The following is a 19,750-nucleotide window of genomic DNA, read 5'->3' as shown; positions in this document are numbered from 1 at the left end:
CGGATATTGAATTGATTATTCCCTTATTTCTCAGAAGGGGGAAAATTGGCACGCGTATGTGTTCATTATTTGGACGGGTCGGTGGTTTGTCGCCGTCATCGATGATGATTACTTTGCCCGTGTTCGGATTATTACCCCCGTTTGGTGCGCGGAGGATTGCTTCCAGCTGAATGAAAACGAATCGATACCACCGGCTTTCTTTGTTCGGACCGACGAAAGTCCAAATGGCAACGATTAGTGGGTTATTGCTTTCGATTTTCAATAATCGAGGACGTTTCCCCGATGGAATCTCGAATATTATAGATAGTTGAGGAGGTTCATCAAATGTGTCGATCGATATGCCACGCCAAAATTATATTAAAAATTGAAAATTAAACACCCATAGCTGGTGATCCCTAGGGAAGTAATATCGGTCCACTATTGTTTTTCTGCTTAATAACAAAGATTTTCTTGAATTGAAACCAGATTCCTCTCAGTTTTCCCCTAAATTTTAATAAATTAACAAAAGACATTGCCAATACTCACGAATGATACTGTGCCTGCAGGAAGTTGAACTCCTCCTTAATCCGTTCGAGTGTTTCTGCGATTGTGAACTGTCGCCCCTGAGGGGGTGGACCCTGAAAATTGGGAAAAAAGAGAGAAAAAACCATTAATATCAAAGATCAAACAGACTATCAGCAAATTGCATACCGCAAATATTCATTTATTTATTGCTACCTTGTAATCAGAGGGAATAGTAGCAAAAAAAAAGAACCACTAGGTACCAGCCACCTCTAATCACAATCCATCATTTACCGGTTAGTCTGGCTGACACATTTTTTCGCCGAACCACATACCACCTACAAGCAATGGGAAATAAATTGTTACCCACCACCACTCGATGATGTGGTTCGGGTTTACATATTTTAATGGCTGTCAATACGTCCCATTATCGATGTTTGTCGCCCCCGCCCCCCTTCCCTTGTTGATCGGTATCGTTTTTCAATGCCTTCCCCCACCATTGTTCTTTCTCCATTTCCGTTTTTGCAATCAATTCCAACATCATCCCCCCTTTCCACGACCAGCACATCCATACTCATTCGAGTGGGTGAGGATGTTGCAAACTCTTGGGCAAACAACAATTGAGTTGGAACCTCGACGCACGGCAATAATACATCAAACTAATTATCATAATCTTAATTGCCGTATTATGAGGTGGGCCGCCAGCCACCATCAGCACTTCAGAGCCTATCCATCCAGACTCCTCTCAATCAGCGGCTGTCTGAATCAGAAGTGCCATTTTCATAATCATCATCAGCTTTTGTGTAGGTGGGTGGATGGAATGAGCTTTTGGCGAAAAGGATTAAACCGATTAAGTGTAGCTTTTAGGCAGAAACCAAACAGCGATGAAGGTTAATAATCTGAATAAAGCAACTGTAGATTTTCTGGGAGACTCAGTCATTATTATGGGATAGCAAAAAAAAATTATAATCCCATAATCAACTAGTAACTTATTAGGTCATGCATTCCAAATCTTAGGCACCGTAAGGGCCAATAAGTGATGTCTCACAGTGTGTATTTCGAGAACCAGCTAGAAATACAGAAAAAAAACAAGTTTCTTCGTAAAAAGACCGGAACAAATATTAAATTTTCCATTTTGTCATTTTTAGAGAAATTTTTCGAAATTAAAACAGTTGAAAAATCGAAGGTCAAGCTTTAGAAAATAGGAATGGTATCCTTTTGAATTCGAGATTTTTTTTAAAAACTTTCGATTAAAGTTACTTGATTTTTTTAAATTTTGTTCAATCTGGATTGTATGCAATTTTTTTGCATGCAATACTTCCTTCTATTTCTTCCAATTTATTGAAAATATTTGGATTATTTTCAACCATCCCCCCATAACATTTTTTTTGGTAATGCATCTACACTTATTGAGAGTTAAGAGATGGGGTCATCTATCATGATACCTTTTCAATCCTGAACATATCAACGCTAAAATACTTGGTGGACTCTCAAATAAACTTCAAAAGCTGTGACGTTTTATTTAAGGGGATCAACCGTTTTGAAAAACAACACATGTAATACGAAATATTGCTCTGATGATTTGAGACCCCTTTTTTCTCAGTGGGGAGATAAAAAAGGGGAAGGGGTCACTCATACAGTTTTTTTCAATTCGAGAGCTTATCGAAGATCCCCTGAGATGAGACCACTCATACATTTTTTATAGTAACTCTATGGAACTTAATTTGATTTCGGAATTTATTCCTACGATAGTTAGACACCCTCCCTGCCAAGGCTGGATTGAGGGAGGGATGTGAGCAATTGCCCCGGGTTTCGCTCAAAACAGTTAACAAAACCATATCAAATAATTTAAAGTATATGAAACCTGAAATGCGAACGGGGCCCCTTTAGTAGAAAATAATCCAGTATTTATAATTCAGCGTACTATACACAAAAATGTTTCTTCAAGGACCCGCTAGATGATGTAAAATAAGGCCACTGAAAGCTATGGACACATCAAATTTTTAAAATTTTACACCTTCCATGGCTTTTTTGGTTGTTTTCACTTCGAGAATAGCTTTAACAATTTTGGAAGCGATACTTTGTGTCCTAAATTAGCGCAACGAGTTTTGATTTTGTATGGAAATTGGTATGGGAAAGCGAAATTGTTTTTCAAAAATCACCAGAGATACACTGAAAGATAAAAAAAGAACTATTGATTTTAAACATTCCATTCTGCACTGCAAGTACATTTCAAGTCAACCAACCAAAAACCTAACTTGTACCACAGAAAAGATATTCTGGGTTTTTGACTGCTAATTTAAAAGCTGTTTAACCCTAGGATGAAAATAAAAAATCGCAAAAAAAAACTTTGCATAGCCGATGAATTGATTGATTTAAACAATCTTGGAAAAAACATTTAATAAAATTATTCAAAGCTCTAGCAAAGCAAAGCTTGCAATTTTTCAAATATTTTTCAATGGATTTAGATTTTTTTCTGTTTTGAAGCATACACAAATTTTAAAAGTTCTAAATTGATAAAATTTAGAACCTTACACCTTTGAACCTTGAGGATAACAAGTTAAAACAATTAAGATATATTCTTGATAGTACGTTATACAATCAATATATATTCATTATATGTTATTATAATCGATGAAAATTTCAGATATCAAGCTGATGTACCAAAATAGAAGTAATGTTTCAACCTTCAAGCATTCGACTTTCGCCTTCGATGCTTCGAAAAATCATAATTTTCATAGAGCAAATCTTTTGATTATTTTTTTTTCCTTTCATAAAATAAACTGCATACTTTTTTTTGTCAATTCAGATACAATGAAAATAATCTGTTGATGCAATGATAATATATTTCATTTTCGTGAGATAAATTCTTTATTTCACAGTTTTGAAATTGCTTTGTCTCAATGTCCTCAAAATCAAATAATATTCTAGCATTTCCATCATTTGATCAATTTTCTTAATTCTGTTTTCTCTAAATTCAAGTACAAAGCTTACTCCAGAGAGTTTTTAATCTGATTACAAATAAAAATACATTTATTTTTTCTTTAAAAGCACAATTACATTGCTTTTTATTTTCCTTACGGTTTGAGATATTTCAATGAGGAAATCAGAAAAAAAAACAAATGTCAATATACAGATTATCCATTCATTTTCAAATCTGAGTTATCATTGTTTTTAAAATTATAGACAGATTAAAAAATTTTATTCGGAAGACTGAACCAATTATGTGCTCTGAATTTTAATTTAAAGCTCTGTATTTTTTAAGTCTGTTTTAATTCGATCTAAAGCCTAAATCTTAAAACCTTTAACTGATTTCTGATTTTGAATTCTTATTTTGAATTCATGTTCTTAGTTCCAATGTTGATTTCGACGAATAAAAAAATCTTTACATACAGCCTCTACATGAAGCCACTTGCTTTAAAATTATTTAAGTCAATACAATAATTTGAAATTTGATTTCTGAAAAGTGTTTCAAAAGAAAATTTCCAATAACGAATTTTGATTGTCACTTTTGACTTTGACTTTCTCAACTGAAATTGTGAGGCAGACTATTTACCTAATCGGGATTGTTCTCTATTTTGGATCTCCATTTTTTTCTTCGAGATCTTTTATGATGTATTTGCATTCTTCCTGCGATTTTTCTAATTTTTGCTTGACATGGTTTTTTAAGTTAAATTAAATTACTTAGCATCTATATATCCGGAAAGATTTCGGCTGACGGACCTAGCCTTGGGTAAAAGGGTTTACGGTTTTGGAGTTTAAATCCATGGAGATTTTCTAGTAAGTAAAATGTTTACTCTAGTATCGGGAAAATTGCTTGATTTTAAAAGATGTTAATAAATAAGTGTTAATAAGCAAGTCAGAAGTTTGGCTGCTTAAGAAATTTCACATTTAATTTCAAAAGTAGCTCATAAAATTATAATTTCATACATCGACAAGTTGGACACCATGTAACAGACATTTACCGTTTAAGAATTAGCATAAAAAATCAAAAGTCTAGTATCCTCTACTTAATTACAAAAAAATATTGATTTAAAAAATACAATTTTGTCATTACAAATGTTTGTTTCGTTTTGATAACAGTCGTTTTACCTCATTACAAATGTTATTATGATATGAAGTATTCTTCAAGAAACCAATTTTCGCTAATGAGTTTTTTCCCTGTCCTTCTCAATGCTCAAAATCACATATAAGAAGGTTCTAATAAATTACACAAGACAAAAAAAATTGCTTTTTTTGAGGCGCAATGCACTAAACACGTAATTTTGACTGATTTGTGTGCCCTGAATCTTTGTGTACAATTTTTCTATCAACTTTTGATATTGGAATAACTTTTGAAAAAATATTTTAAAATTATTAAAAAATGTTCTGCACTTTTTGGACAAAATTAAAAAAAAACATAAAAAAAAGTTTAAATCAATTATAAATTTTCCTCGAATCTTCAAATAATTTTAAGTTCCGCGAAAGAAGCTAAAGAAGTTTTCTATTTGTTTACTTTTACTCATTCAACGAATTTAAAAAAAAATTTAGACCAAATTGAACTTTAGATTTAGAGCATAAATCTTATCGTTTTGCAGGTTTTAACTAATCAAGTTTTTTTGCAAATAGTTATGCAGAAATGCCAAAAATACAATTGATATTTTTACAAATTTTTAAAAACTGTTAAATTTTCCGTTTTTAGATCATGCATCATCATAATCATCAAAATATTATTTCTTAATTGAATGAAGTATAATTAACTAAATCAGAATCAGATTTGTACTTGTTGGTTTGATAGTTAATTAGTTATCAATGATTGATTTCATTAAAAACCTCCGCACTATTTCATTTAAAACTCCATTTCACCCAAACTTAATGTGCTGGTCCTAATTTGACTAAAGAGCCGATTTCAGGACGCTAAAATAAGGTTGGCAGATTTCGCGGTTTTATCCGGGTTTGCCCGGATATTGAATACCGAATTAAAGAACAGTCCGCCCGGCCGGTTGCTCGGAATTCGTTGAAAAATGTCCGGATTTTGTCCGAATTTATTTACTTTATTTGACAAATTAAACAAAAAAAAAACAACAAACACCTTAAAAACGAAATTTTTTGAAACTTTATAAAAATAATCATGAGAGGTTTTTTGGAAGCCTGAAATACGGTTCAAAATCTATCGATGAGTTTTGATGAAAAAAAAATTTTTTTTAATTTTTTTTTCTTGATTTTTGTTGAGGAATTTTTGAGTTTTGACAAAATTTGACCGGATATTGACCGAATATTGCCCGGATGTCTGGTCGTCAATTTAAAATCGAATGCCCGGATTTTGTCAAGTTTTATATAAAAATTGCCCGGTTTGTCCGGCCCGGATACGTGCTGAAAAAGTTCTGGCAACCTTACGCTAAAATCTACCAAGACAATAATAAAAACATAAGCACCAAAACGCTTCTCCAATATGTTATTAATTAAATTCTACAAATAAGTTTTCTTCTTAAATGGTAAAAAATTATCTTTTCAAAATACATATTTTTTATAATTTTTAAATAAATTTACCGATTTTATTAGTACTTTTTTCAATACTTAAATAAACATAGCAAATATTAAAGTCAAACTATTTGACTGTTACGAAATATTTTTGATATGTATGTCTATTTTTTCCAATTCTGAATTTTTGGTGTTTAAAAAATATAAGCATTTATTTCTGTTCCTAATAAAAAAAAAAAACACAAAATTAAAATGGCGATTTTTTTTTTAATTAAAAACACTACAGGGGAATTCTTCAATCAACCCTTCCTTAAAAGATGATTAAAAGAAGTGTAAATTGAGATGAAAATTAAAAAAAAAACAATTATAATAATTTTCCCAACAATTAATCAAATTAATCATGGTTAATTTTGTACCTGATCTGACATTCATTTTAGAATTCATTTTTCTTCCTTAATCTGTGTTTTGCGAAAATTAATATAAAATTTTGAAACTAGACTGCTTGAAAATTATTTTGAAGCAAATTTCTAGTTTAGGATTACAAACACCATTTTGGGAAATTGATCAATGATTTATGATTTTAAACTTACATTGTGATTTGTTTTTAAGTTTTTAATTATTTTTTCAGTAAAATTTACTTTTTTTTTAATTTGTGTGATAATAATGAGTAAGAAAAAAAATATAAGAAATTCATTTCCTCATTTATTGTGATTTTTTATATTGTTAATATTTTAGTAAGATTTGAATTTTTTCTTAAATCTGCGCTTTTTAATCCAATTACGTATTTTCCACCAAGAGGCCAAATAAAAACAATCAACCGTAGTAGCCTTAGATTCTGCGCTACTTAGGCCAATTGCGTCTTTCCCGCCGGAAAGTCAGATCAAAACAAATAATCAGCAGCGGAAGCCTTCAAAATTTGCGCTTCCTAAGCCAATCCGTCTTTTTCCACCGGGAGGCCAAATCAAAGCAAACAATCAGCAGAAGAATCTTTAAATTCTGCGCTTCTTAAGCCAATTTCTTCTTTTCCAAATCCAATTCCAATTTCTTGGAAGGCCAAATCAAAACAATCCACAGAAGTAGCCTCAGAATCTGCGCTTCTTAAGTCAATTCCGTCTTTTCCATCGGAAGGCCAGATCAAAGCAAACAATCAGCAGTAGTAGCCTTAATAATCTGCGCTTCTTAAGTAAATTTCGTCTGTTCCACCGGAAGGCCAAATCAAAGCAATCAACAGAAGTAGCCTTAGATTCTGCGCTTTTTAAGCTAATTCCGTCTTTTTCCACCGGAAGGCCAGATTTTGATCTACAAACAATCAGCAACAGCTGCCTTAAAAATTTGCGCTACTTAAGCCAATTCCTTTTTTTTCCACCGGAAGGCCAAATCAAAACAAACAATCAGTAGCAGTAGCCTAAAAATTCTGCACTTTCTAAGCCAATTCCGTCTTTTTTCACCGGGAGGCCAAATAAAAAAAAAACTATCAGTAGTTGTAGCCTTTAAAATTTGCGCTTCTTAAGCTAATTCCGTCTTTTCCATCGAAAGGCCAAATCAAAACAAACAATCAGCAGCACCAGCCTCAAAATTTGCGATTTCTACGTCAATCCATGTTTTTCCACCGGGAGGCCAAATCAAAACAAACGATCAGCAGTAGTAGCCTTAACCATCTGCGCTTCTTAAGTCAATTTACATCGAAAGGCCAAAATCCATCAGCAGCAGCAGCCTTAAAAATCTGCGCCTCCTGAGCCAATTTCGTCTTTTTTCACCGGGAGGCCAAATAAAAAAAAAACAAACAGCTGTAGTAGCCTCAAAAATCTGCGCTTTCTAAGCTTATTCCGTCCTTTCCACAGGAAGGCCAAATCAAAACAAACAATCAGCAGCAGCAGCCTAAAAATTCTGCGCTTTCTAAGCCAATTCCGTCTTTTTCCACCGGGAGGCCAAATAAAAAAAAATCAGCTGTAGTAGCCTTAAAAATCTGCGCTTCTTAAGGTAATTCCATCTTTTCCACCGGAAGGCCAAATCAAAACAAACAATCAGCAGTATTAGCCTAAAAAATCTGCGATTTTTAAGCCAATTCCTTCTTTTCCACCGGAAAGCCAAATCAAAACAAACAATCAGCAGGAGCAGCCTTGAAAATCTGCGATTCCTAAGCCAACTCCGTATTTTTCAACGAGGGGGCCGAATCAAAACAATCAATCAACAGCACCAGCCTTGAAAAACTGCGATTTCTAAGCTAATCCATCATTTTCCACCGGGAGGCCGAATCAAAACAAACAATCAGCAGAAGCTCCAAAACTCTGCGCTTCCTAATTCAATACGTCTTTCCACCGGAAGGCCAAATCTTAACAAACAATCAGCAGCAGTCTTGAGAATCTGCGCTACCTATGCCAATTCCGTCTTTTTTTACAAGGAGGCCAAATCAAATCAAACTATCAGCAGTAGAAGCCTTAAATTTTGCGCTTTCAAAGCCGATTCCGTCTTTTCCACTGGAAGGCCAAATCAAAACAAACAATCAGTAGCAGCAGCCATTAAAATTTGCGCTCCCTATGTCAATCCATTTTTCTACCGCAGGCCGAATCAAAAACTTCATTTTTTATTGGCAGCAGCCTCAAAAATCTGTGCTGCCTTTGCCAATTCGTCTTTCCAGCGAAACATAAAAAAAAATACAAAGTTTTCTAAGCAGCAGCCCTGCCAATCTCTTGACCCGGACAAATCTGTCGCTCATAAAAATAGATCAATTCCTGACTTTGTTTTGATGGTTTTGCCCAATGGTGCCAAAATAACAAACGTTGCCATAGAAATTAATTTCATTTTATTGTTGCCAAATACAACTTTTATATCGCTCAGTTGGCAAGTCTGTTGTCTCCGCGAATGCCATAAAGATGGTAAAACGACTATAATCGAAACAAAACAAAAAAAAAACTTTACTTTTACTTTAATCAAACTTATTTTCTGCATATCCTTATCCATATTTAATTTTGGCCTTCGAGACCAATTTAATTTTTATCTTATAAAGGTCCCCCATGTAAATACCGGTTGTGGCTTTGTCAAATGTTTGAATTAATGTACCGTAATCTGGGGTAAGATTGATCACTTTTTTTATATATTTCGATCATTATTTTTCTGTTAGGGGAATGGGGCATGTTTTATATTTTTAAAACCATTTTTTTGGACTCCTATGAACGTAAAACATGGATGCAGAAATTTATTAGACCTCTTTTAATTAGATTTAAAAATCGTTTTCGTCTCTGTTCAGAATTTGATGCTTTGGGGTGACATTGATCAGTCTCTATTCTGACGGTTTTCACGAGTTTTCTTGATCATTAAGGATACAAAACACCTTCATAATATTTTCAAATGCTAGTTTATCAATTTAACCTTGATTTTTGACGTTTTATTTTTAAAATATTTATAATCGAAAAAAGAACTATGATGCTGCCTACATTTAGGGGCAAAACTAATTACAATTGCTAAATAGTTTGAGCTTCAAAAAAAAATGAAATTTAACCTTCACAAATTACCCTAGATCCTCCCACTATTTCCATTTTCATTTTTTCTTCAAAGTTAACGATTTGATAGGGTTCCTATACATTTGTCCAATATGAGCTTACTCTTGGAAAATGTCCTTATTTCTTAAATATCAAAAATTAATCATTAAATGACTTTTAAAAAAAAAAGCTCTATACTGTTCATATTCAAAGAAAAAAAGCTGTTCTTTCACATTAAACAACCCGTTTGCTTCTAAATGTTTTTTTGGTATCATCAGGAGAGCTGTTTGTTTGCGAGCTTTGGAAAATACATATTTTAAGATTTTGAAATTAGATTTTTTACTAACAGAAAAAAAATTTCAAATATAAACCAAATTTGCCTATTTGATACTAAATTAAAAGGCTTTCAATCGTAGAAAACAGTTTTCAAAAATTCAAACTATAGACTGAGTTATTGATAATAATGTGGAAAAGTTTGTTGCTGGTCAAATTTACCCCGGTGATCTAAGTTACACCGTTTTACGGTAACTACAATGTTGAATAATGTTAAATACCCATTGAAAAAAAAACCGATAAAAGAAATATTATAACCCCCTTGTATAATTGAAGACTACGATTTTAGCAAAAAATGATATTTATTTAAGACCATTTAACCTCAGAGGTCATTCGTGTCTGAATGGATTTTAGCACAATTTATAGGCCTTTTCAGGTAGGTACTTCCTTGAGATGCAAACCACAGGAAAAACCACAGGCAAAATCTGTCATCAAATTTGTTCACCAGCTATAACCCGTCGTCGATTTTCTGAAACTGCCCTGCCTGCTTAAAGAGACTAAAATCCACAGTACATACTTTATTATCTCAAGAAGCACCCAGAGCTAATAAAATAACCTCCGGGAAGGGGTTCTCAGTTGTGTGGTTCAATAAAACGCCTCCAACCACACAAATGGATAATTGATTGCTCCCGTTTTCGATTTATAGGTCAGGCATGGGTACATTAACAACATTGCTGAAGCTTCCCTCAATTAATGTTCAAACAGCGAGCTTATCCACGCGGCAAGCGGTCGGTCGATCGAATATCACAACAGAGATCGCGCTCATTACAACACCCATTAAAACATGTATCGGCGCCGGCGGCGGTGGCAAATTAAATAAAATTATAAAATGTGTGTAAAGCACCTTCAAATTGGCAGTCATATTAACGACTGACGATGATGACGACGGCAATCGGGACACTGATGATGACGATGATGATGACGGTTTCGAACCGCCGTCACTCCGGACCACTGCCGGAATGTTGAAAATAATCCGTTCGATAAACTCCTCTTTCGGATGGAACCGTTTCACAATTGGTAACAAAAAAGGAATAACACAATTCCCCCCCGAAATTTGACCTTTTTTCCGGGGTGTTTCACAGGAATTTACGGATAAATTGAATCACAAATTTGACGGCGCACACACACACATACATAGATGAAATTGGGTAGCAGCAGCACACAAACACAAACCCACCCACTTGATCCGAGGGAAAACTCACTGGTACCGAAAATCGGCAGCCGGAAGGCGGAAAATCACTGAAATGCCGCCGTCACCCACATATATCCTCGGCCTAGAAGCGCCGTTTCATCATTTATCATCCCTCAAACACCAAGAGAGGGTGTCTCCGCTGTAGGAGAATCATCATCGGGAGCCGGAGAACACCATAATTAAACTGATTAATTCATTCGACGGAAAATGTGCTTATTTTATTATCGTAATTTCGATATTTTATTCATTGAGTGAAGGGTTACTTTTGGTGGCACAGCGATCTTCTCCCGACTTGATCCAGAAGCTGTGGCCGCAAAGTTCCGATGGGAGTAACTGTTTTTTAATGTGATTATGTTTAATAAATGATCGAATTATGAACCTTCTCTCTGGGTTATTTGGGAGCCGAGGGAGGGAAAGACGAAAATTGGAAACACTCTCACTCTCGACGGAAATCACTGGGACTGGTCATTGATACCCCCACGACCAGTTTGTGGGTGTCACAATCACGCTCACGGCTTTTCACGGTTGATGGCCTCTTTTTTGATGGGTTGGATTTCACCCACCCATCTCAGAGTTGTTTCTCGTAAAGGGACCTCTGATTGTAGTTTGCTTCAAGGAAAGCTCCTCCTAATGGTTGCTTACACGAACTCAACCCGGTCACGAAATTCACCGTCGTCTGACAAACGACTGGCACTTGGCCAATTCAATTACGAGCGATATTAATCCAATTTGAAGGACGTTTTTTTTTCCTTCAACCGAATTACAGCAGCAAAACCGCAAAAAGCTCACAGGGCGGCGAGTGGGCGCGTTCTCTCTTTCTTGCTCTAATCCAACCACCTCGACTTTCTCCACCCACCTACACCTTTCCCTGCCACGCACCGGGTGATGGTATCCTGTTACGGTCGGCAGAAAAAAAAACCCTGGGGGGAATCACTTCTGCTGTTGGCCCGTGTCGTGTTTTATGATATTCCTCTGAACTCACTTTGAACCCCCACCCTTTGTGTTATCCTCTCTTCCCCGATCCGAAACCGAGACCCGATGTTATTCTTCTTTCATAAATCCAGCTTAACAGGGCGCGAAGCGGTGAACGAACAGACACATTCACCCACGGTGGCGCCCAACTAGGGGCCCCGTTGAAGATAGATAGCACTGAGAGAGATATATAGAAAAAAAAAAAAGGATCAATCCTCAAAGGAAGTCGTCACCCAACGGCAACAGCAGCAGCAGCTACACACACAAACACACACCCGAACGTGTTACGTTTGCTATCCCTTCGTCTCTCTTCGCCTCTCCGAGGTTTCCCCAAAAAGGATGCGTTTCGTCCACGCAAAAACGCAGCAACCCGCTTCTCGAATAATAAACACACACTCGATTAACTCGACGAACGAACGAATCCGGAGTGGCACTCGGGTAAAACCACCACCCGAGCAACAACAACCGCACCGAGCCACAGAGTAGAAAAAAATAAAACCAAACAGGACACGCGACGTACTTCCAACAACAACAACACAGTCAGTTTACAATAACCGCAAGCGGTCTCGGAAACGCTTGACGTGAATTTGGCAGCGGCACCCGACCGACCAACGACGGCGAAGACGACGACGACGACGATCCTTTCCACACGGTTGTTCGTACACAAATGACGTATCGCGCGCCGTGTGGTTTTGCTCTCGCTGCTCGCTGGTTTTGGTTGACAGTGACAGGACAACAGTACAGCCTAGAAGCAGATGGGAAATGGCAAACAAGGATATTCGAACGAACTGTATACACTCGCAGGATGGCGTTGGTATTTGAGAGTTTTCTCTCAGTTTCCTCGTGCACAACATTGGTTTTTCTGGCACACGCGGGAGAGAACAGCTGGCCGGGAGCAGTGTTGCTTGTTATGTTTTTGAGTGTGAGATGTGCTAGGAGTATCGCGTTAGTTTAGACCGAAAGTTTTGTCAGAATAAATTAAACACAACCTTACCAGTTTTCATAAAACTGTAATAATAATACAGGAAAACACAAAATTTCCAACAATGCAGACTTATCCAAAGCAACCAAAAGTCATATAGCTACTTCATCTTGTACGTTTAAAGTTCATATTTGATTGCATAAAAGTTACTCGAGAGAAATGAAAACCGTTTTCCTAAAGTGCTTGATTTGGACTTCTGAACGAACATAAAAAGTCTAAACAAGAAGCATAGAACGTATTTGTGCGTTCTAAGTAGTTACCTCAAAAAGTCTGGATATCAATTTGGCCTTTGGTGCCCTGTTACGAACATCTTGCGAACTTTTTGGTTCCATACGAATCTTCTTACGAACTTGTTGGTTCCATGCAGAACTTTTATGAAACTTCAATGCGAATTGAGTTGTGTAAAAAAATGTCAAATAGTTTGTTTACATTCTCTTAGAAACGTTTTCGAAGGCATTCTCAATTTGTGAACAAAAAGTGGAATATTCTTAAAAAAATAACAAACTACTCAAGCAACCAAAAGTCACATATTTAATTTAATGAAGGCTTTAAAGTTAAATATTGGCTGACAAAGAGAATCAACTGCCCAATTCCCTTAAGTGAACTTTATGTAATCATTAATGAACTTGAAAGCTGCAAAAGTGATTAATATGTACGTTGTATGTGACTTATTTTGCCCAATTCCCATGAGTGAACTATATGTACTCATTAATGAACTTGAAAGCTGCAAAAGTGATTTATATGTACGTTGTATGGGACTTTAGTCACATAAAGTACACAAAAGTGCTCAATACGGGATTTAATAAGTCACATACAGTGCACAAAAGTGCTCAAAACGGGATTAACTAACTCACAAAAAGTGCATTGAGGTGCTTTCAAAATCAAATCACCACATCGAGTTTTAGTTTCAGTTAGAACAACATCTAGGCGTGGTCTAGTGGTAGCGTGTTCGATTCTCACCACGAAGGTCGGGGTTCGATCCCCAAGCCGGGTAAGTTTTTTTTTCAATAAGTAATTTGGTAATTGAGTGACCATTCTGATGCGATATATGTAGGAAATGTAGGGAAGAAGCAATTGAGCAATTAGTCGAGTTTGGAATCCGGTGCGTGGCATCATGGCGGCACCATGTACAGAACATGGTAAATTATTAAAAGGAAGGTGATATGAACCGATGCCAAGGGTGCAGTTGAGATAGAGAGAGAATTTTTTTGCTCATTTCACGATTTTTTGGAAGCTGAATAAGAAGGCCACTGGAAGCTGAATAGAAGATCATTAAGACTTGTTTTGGAACTTGAAAGTATCCATAAGAACTTAAATTTTGAGCTGCATAGAACGGATTTCATATCAATTATAGGGCTGAGTAATCGTTTTTGTACCTGTTTTATGGGACTTTTGGTTGCTTGGGTATGGTTTGTTTTATTACTGTTGCCAGCGATTGGAAGAAAACTGGTACGAGAGGTACGTGAGGAAATAATATTGAAGGAATACTTTACTAATTCAAAGTTAATTTTCACCACCAGCTTTCCTTGAACCTAATTTTTCAAACACAAATTCAATAGTATTGAAACATTATAAATTTAAAGAAAATAAAGTTGAATCACAACTTGATTCATCTGAAGACGAGTATGACGAAACCGAACTTAGCTTCGATAGAAACCTTATCAAAAAGTTAATTTTGGAAAAATCGATTCGATATTGAACTCTGAAAACGGGCCAATCACATACTGCAATAAATCTGATTATAAAAATAGTTTGACAAAAAACTTATGGAAAAAGATTAACACGCTTAACTTGAAGCAATAGTGCATGAAAAACTATATAATCAATTAAAAACACTTATAACTAAAAAGCAAAATGGATTTGTTAAAGGCCGATCTACAACGACTAGTTTACTTGAATTTGTTTCTTATAACAGTCCCTCCATGCATTAAGCCAATTCCATTCAGGCTCTATATACGGACTTCAGTAAAGCTTTTGATAGAATCGACATCCCTATGTTAATTTTTAAACTACATAAAAACGGATTCAGAGTACAACTGCTGAAATGGATTGAGTCGTATTTGACATCTGGTGTGCCTCAAGGCTCCCATCTCGGTCCCTTATTATTTATCTTATTCGTCAATGACATAACTTATTTACTGAATCAGCTTAACGTGCTTATATATGCAGACGATATAAAGCTTTATATGAAAGTCAATAACGAAGAAGATTTCAGGGAGTTTCAAAATGAAATAAATATATTTTACAAATGGTGCAGAAAAAGTCTTCTTGAAGTAAACGTGAAAAAATGCTCAAATATTGTATTTACAAGGAAAAAATATCCGTCATATGAAATTGTTACAATAGGAAATAAGCCAGTGGAGAGAATCAATAAGATAAAAGATCTAGGTATTATACTGGACTCAACATTACCATTTGTAGATCACTATAACTAAATTGTATGCTTGGCTTTATAAAACGTTTTAATTATAATTTTCAAGACCCATATACAGTAAAAACATTGTTTACAGCTTATGTCCGATCCATACTCGAGTACTGTAGCGTTGTGTGGTCCCCCTTTCAAATTTCTCATAAAATCGGATTAGAATTCGTTCAAAAACAATTTTTCTATTTGCTTTACGAAATCTAGGATGGTCTCAGAGTCAATTACCAAGCTAAGAATCACGCGGTTTACTAATAAATATAGAACCTTGAAATGTGAGAAGAGAACTTGCTTCAATCTCTTTTGTAAACGTCAAAATTAATAGTGATCAGTCTACTTATCTACTAAATCAGTTAAACTTTTATTGTCCGTGTCGCCAGTTGAGAACCAGAAATATGCTTATTTTAACTTCTGTCCGAACTGAATATGGAAAAAATAGTCCAATCAATTGTCTAATGCTACAGTATAATAAAAATTACCAGAACATAGATTTTGCTAATTCTAAACAGCAGCTCCAAAGTGCTTTTTACGACAACAGGCACTGAAAAATCTAATATTGTAGAATATAAGTTAATATTAAGATTGTAACTCCTAGGTTTAAGATCATTACGATGTTTGGCGAAATAAATAAATTCAAACTAGGACGTTACTCAACACATCGAGAATGGAAAACTAAGAAATCGTTAACTTTCCTGGTTGTCAGTTTTGGTAGAGGGGCGTACGTTCCTGCTTGAATCAGTTTTTCCGATACATATTTCAATTTGCACCATAGTTTCTGTGAACCCAAATAATAAAATATAATTTGAAATTATTTAAGAATCCCTGATCTGAATTTGAAATTGATGAATGCCGTTAGCTCTTTATTGCGGAATTACCAATCAGTTCAATTAAAATGAAAAATTATGGATAACGATCTGTTTTTTATTGTAAAAATACCAATCTTATTTCATTGTTAAAATTTACAGTGAGTTATACATTTTATTCCCTTTTTTCATAATTCATACACTAAATCCAAGACCCCCAATCGAGTACGATCCTTCACTTTGTTCTTCTCCATGGGTAGAATTGAGAGCAGCTGTCTTGCGATTGAAAACAATGATCTAATCTATACCGACCGAGCTTAGGATTCTTTTTCTCTAAGAAAACACCCAAAATGTAAGCAGCCTCTAACGGTTTTGTAGGATTGTGAGTTAACCCAAAAATATCCAAAAATTCGCAAAAAAAATATCATAAATATCACAGAGCACGCGAATTTTGGAGCCATTCAACAATGAAAAAATAATTGAAAATTAATTTGCAGAGTCAAAAATGTGAGTTATGATAAAAATGGAACCATTTTTTAAAAAAATACAGAAATGTTATAAAACTATGTAAACAACTTAAATATGACAAAGAATTGATCAAACTTTGAAATATTTCGATCAGATTGTTGTCATTTTTTGTTATTTTTTTTTTCCTTTTTTTTTATTTGTCATTTTTTTCCCTTTTTTCATTTGTCGTTTTTTGTCATATGATTTTGAAATTTTAGTCGTAGTTTTTCATAAGTTTTTCATATTTCTGACATTATTTGATCATATTTTCATCACATCAGTCATGTTTTTGTAACTTTTTTTCATTATTTTATTTCAGATTCATGATATATTTTGTGAATTTTCTACGCTTTACTGTCATATTTGTCATCATTTCGTTATATTTTTGAGACATGAAACCCTCAAAACCAAAGAAGTATAGTTGACAAAATGATTGATTTTGAGTTAATAATGCAATAGGATTTTTCATATTCAAAACTGTATTTGGTGATATTTTCGAGAATTTAGAATTTCATTTGAATACTTTTACTTTTCAATGAAAAAAAATGGAAAATATATTGAAAATGACGAAACAAAAATTTTTAAAAGCATGTTTTCTCCAAATGAGCTATTATGCACTTATACGCCTTTGGCTCCAAGGGTCTCATATTATTGTCAGCTTTTTGTCATATTTTTATTCAATTTTTTCATAGTTTTGTCAGATTTTTCACATTATTTTTTCAAAATTATGTAATATTATAGAACATTTGCTATATTTTTGTCACTTTTCTGTCAAATTTTTGTCACATTTTTACCACATTTGAATGACAATTGTCATGAATTTAGCAAATTAGTTCTATTATATATTTGTAAAATTTTTGTCATTTTATTGTATTTTGGTTATAATTATGTCATATTTGTGAATTAATTTGTCTTATTTTTTTTTTTTAAGTTCTGTCAGGCTTCCGTCATTTAACGGTCAAATTACTAAAGCATACAACTTGAAGAATGGATCGGCTTTCATTAAATGCCAAACCTACCCAACTGCATTGCTATCAAAGTGGCCACTCAAAATCAATTTTTAATTTTCCTAATTTTTTTCAGGATTTTCCCGCATGGTCTCGCGAAATTCCCGAGTTTATAAAACAAAAAACCAAACGAAATTCCGAATATATATTTTTGAAACCATATGACCAAAAATCGAAAAAGCTTCCTTTTAGTGGTACATAAATGATCTTTCAATGGTTTTCCAGTTATTTTTATCGATTAAATGACAAAACATTAGATTGATACGCAGGGTTATTTTTTTAATTTTTAAAATTATGTCACTCTGTACATTGGGCCGTCAGACTCTTCTCGGTTTGGTTTTCAACTATGCATTTCGTGTTAACGTAAAAGCCTCTATCCACCATCGCGTTGTCATGAGACAACATTAGAATTTTCTTCAATAAGGTCGTCAAATTGAAGAATTCCTTTTTCGATTGGCCAGTTGGTTTCATCCAAAAAATTTCCAATCGTTGTGTTTTTCTCCGATGTCCCGATAATAATGTTTTTATTGAAGGTATTGCACATGATTGTCCGAATTCTTCCTTAATTGTATATGCATTACACAAGTAATTCAAAGCTGTCGTAACAAAAAAAACTCAATTTTGGTCCCAGCAAATTATCATCTACAGCTTTAGCAACAATGTCGAATACCTTTGACCGGGAAATTGATGGAAAACTTCCTTTTGAATTTGGATGGTTTTCCTTGATCTTTTTCTGCTCTTGTTTGATAAGGCAATTTGAAACTAGTCGAAACCAATCCGATTCGGCAGGAGAAACCGTTTCGACCTGGTAGAAGTCGATCGAAGTCAATTGGAAAGAGACTGGTGATCAACTGTTAATCCATTTCTACTTGTTTCGACCAAACTTCATTGAACAGACTTTCACCGGAGCCCGTGATTTCCCGGCTTTTTCCGCATTTTCCGGTGGATTTCAAATCCCGTCTTTTTACCGCATTTACTGATTTCCCGAATGGGTGGCCACCCTATGTTATGTATGACAGGTTATTTGACGACCAGGATTCGATCCCATGGCTAACCGGGTTGGCTCATAAATCATTACTCATAGACATGAATAAGCTAACCATTTCACCTTTTCAACTTCTGAGAATTTCGATAATCATCAGACGAGAACAATCAACTCACTTGAGATATAGTCAAAAAAAATTCAAAGTTCATCGCCCTTTTCGTTAATGAGCCTGCATTTTTAAACTAGACCCTACTCGTTAAATCAGGTTAACAGTCAGATTAATTGTTGAAATTTTCGGGCAGGTTACGTTCCCTTTTCAGCAAAACGAAAAATTCTAGTTTGAAGATTCGATCTTCAAGTAATAGTAGCCTTTAAGAATTTATAAATTGGCACAAGAAACTAAACAAGATCGATGTTGATTTTTTAGTTCAAAATATTCAATTTTCTTCATACTAATATAATAGTTCAAATTTACTCATGTGAACGATACTTTAAAATTCAGCAAAAAATCCTAGATGAGTTGCAAAAAAAGAAAAAATATTTTAAACCCCAGGATTTGGAAAATTCAAAAAGGCAGCTTTCTCATCCCTCGGCTAGAGTGTTAAAATTCCTGGATTCGACCATTCGCGTCCAATCGGAATGATTGGGTTACCGCGTTTTTGACTACCTTGATGAGGGGTTATAACTACAGAAAATCATATAGGTTCACTATAATAAATAAGCTTGAAGTATCATCGCTAAAAGCTTAAATTGAATAAAACGTTACACCGAACGACATTCAGCTGTTTTTAAAAGATAGTCCTCGGTTCTTTCACGAAGCCTTTCTAGACAGGCTAAACCTTTTTAGGTTCAGAGCTAAACAAGCTATTGTTGAACCAGTTTTTTTTGTAAATGCAACCTGGACGTCCACACAATAATTTCTTTTTTGAGCTCAAGAGTAGCAACTAAAAATCTCTCAAATTCTCATTCGACTTGAACATAACAGGTCTCTTAGTATTTTCTAACGAACAAAATTTTGATTCGAAAATTCGCGTAAACGCACTTCAATTTGAAGTACAAGTTGACAGTGGGAGTTAAAAAAACTTGAAAAATTGTTGATTTACGGAA

General features: G+C 34.7%; 1 protein-coding gene across 13 annotated transcripts in view; it reads right to left on the bottom strand.

Annotated features, from left to right (window-relative positions):
* The window catches only part of LOC129756453 (protein groucho), a 384,109-nt gene that overhangs the window by 206,252 nt on the left and 158,107 nt on the right, over positions 1-19,750 (bottom strand). For 12 of the 13 annotated variants that reach the window (XM_055753332.1, XM_055753333.1, XM_055753335.1 and 9 more), the window contains one exon: positions 526-617. In XM_055753332.1, coding sequence (XP_055609307.1) covers positions 526-617 — 92 coding nt within the window. Of the gene's footprint in view, positions 1-525; positions 618-10,617; positions 12,635-19,750 lie in introns of those variants that run through there. The other variant, XM_055753340.1, reaches the window with a different exon arrangement.

The sequence above is a fragment of the Uranotaenia lowii genome, chromosome 3 (genome assembly GCF_029784155.1).
Source record: "Uranotaenia lowii strain MFRU-FL chromosome 3, ASM2978415v1, whole genome shotgun sequence".
Lineage (NCBI taxonomy): Eukaryota > Metazoa > Arthropoda > Insecta > Diptera > Culicidae > Uranotaenia > Uranotaenia lowii.
This window is presented reverse-complemented; position numbering and strand designations above follow the sequence as displayed.